General features: G+C 55.7%; 1 protein-coding gene across 1 annotated transcript in view; it reads right to left on the bottom strand.

Annotated features, from left to right (window-relative positions):
• Window positions 1–646: 646 nt before the first annotated feature.
• EMH_0021050 (uncharacterized protein) overlaps window positions 647–1380 on the bottom strand; it is a gene marked incomplete at both ends in the record, with an annotated part of 2003 nt that continues 1269 nt past the window's right edge. Inside the window, 2 exons of the mRNA XM_013501680.1 lie at window positions 647–760; window positions 920–1113. Of these exons, the coding sequence (XP_013357134.1) occupies window positions 647–760; window positions 920–1113 (308 nt within the window). The remainder of the gene's footprint in view (window positions 761–919; window positions 1114–1380) is intronic.

Genomic DNA, 1380 nt, shown 5'->3' with positions numbered 1-1380 from the left:
GCAGCAGCAGCAGCAGCAGCAGCAGGAGCAGCAGCAGGAGCAGCAGGAGCAGCAGCAGCAGCAGCAGCAGGATGCTGCTGCTGCTGCTGCGGGCTGAGTATACGCTGCAGGCTGTACATACACTCCAATGCAGACACAACCTCAATAAAGACAGCAGCAGGACAGTTCGCCACCAGATGATGAATTGCTGCTGCAGCAACCATCCCGTTCCGTGCTAAATAACGTAAAGCAACAGATAATATACTGTCCTGCTGCTGCTGCTGCTGCTGCTGCTGCTGCTGCTGCTGGTTCTGGTTCTGGTTCTGCTGCTGCAGCAGTTCTCTGTCTTCTTCTTTCTTCTTGCTGCTGCTCTCCCCTCCTCCCCCCCCTCCCCCAGCACCACCAGCACCGCTGCTGCTGCTGCTGCTGCTGCTGCTGCTGTTGTTAGTGGGTGTATTAAAGAAGTTCATGCTGCTGCAGATAGGGAGAAGAATATCTGCGTATGTGGTGAGCGTAGGGTGTACAGCTCCAGCAGCAATGCGCTGCAGATGCAAAAAATAAAACGCGCCGTTGTCTTGTTTTTTGAGTGCCGGCACCATTAAACATATCTCCTCAAAAAGAAGAATCAGCAGCAGCTGAAAGTCTACTAGCAAACGGTCTGCTGCGCTCACACAGGATGGTGCTGCTGCTGCTGCTGCTGCTGCTGCTGCTGTTGTTGCTGCTGGTGGTGCGGCGGGGGGGAAGGGAGAGGGAGAGGAGGAGGGAGCAGCAGCAGATAGAGCTAAGGGAGAAGAAGAAGGAGATACAGCTGGCGGTGGGGGGGATGCAGATGCTGCTGCTGCAGCAGCAGCAGCAGGATAGCTGCTGCTGCTGCTGCTGCTGCTGCTGTTGCTGCTGTTGTTGTTTTCTTCGTGCTGCTGCAGCTGCAGCTGCAGCTGACGTGGTTGGTGTTGAGAAGAGGAAGCAGGATGCATTTCTGCTGCGCAAGAAGCATCGCTATCTCTTGCTGCTGCTGCTGCTGCTGCTGCTGCTGCTGCTGCTGCTGCTGTTGGTATGTCTGTGTGGCTGTTGCAGCTGGTGCAGCAGTTGCTGCTGCAGCTATTACTGCTGCTGCTGCTGCTGCTGCTGCTGCTGCTGCAGCAGGAGAGCAGCAGCCGCGAGTGTGTGTGTTCCTCTTCTGTGTCTGTTGCTGCTTCATTTGTTTTTAATGGAAAAGCAGAATAAACTTGCGGTGTATCTGCAGCAGCAGTTGTTGTGGTGGCGGTGGTTGTTGTTGTTATGCTGCTGCTGCTGCTGCTGCTGTTGCTGCTGCTGCTGCTGCTGATGGATTTGCCTTTCAGGGCGTCCTGTGCAGCACCCAGAGGGTAACCCCCATCCACACCCCCAGCAGCAGCAGCAGCA

This window comes from Eimeria mitis, genomic scaffold (assembly GCF_000499745.2).
Source record: "Eimeria mitis Houghton genomic scaffold, Emh_scaff734, whole genome shotgun sequence".
NCBI lineage: Eukaryota > Apicomplexa > Conoidasida > Eucoccidiorida > Eimeriidae > Eimeria > Eimeria mitis.
The sequence above is the reverse complement of the archived record's forward strand: the minus strand, read 5'-3'. Positions and strand labels throughout refer to the sequence as shown.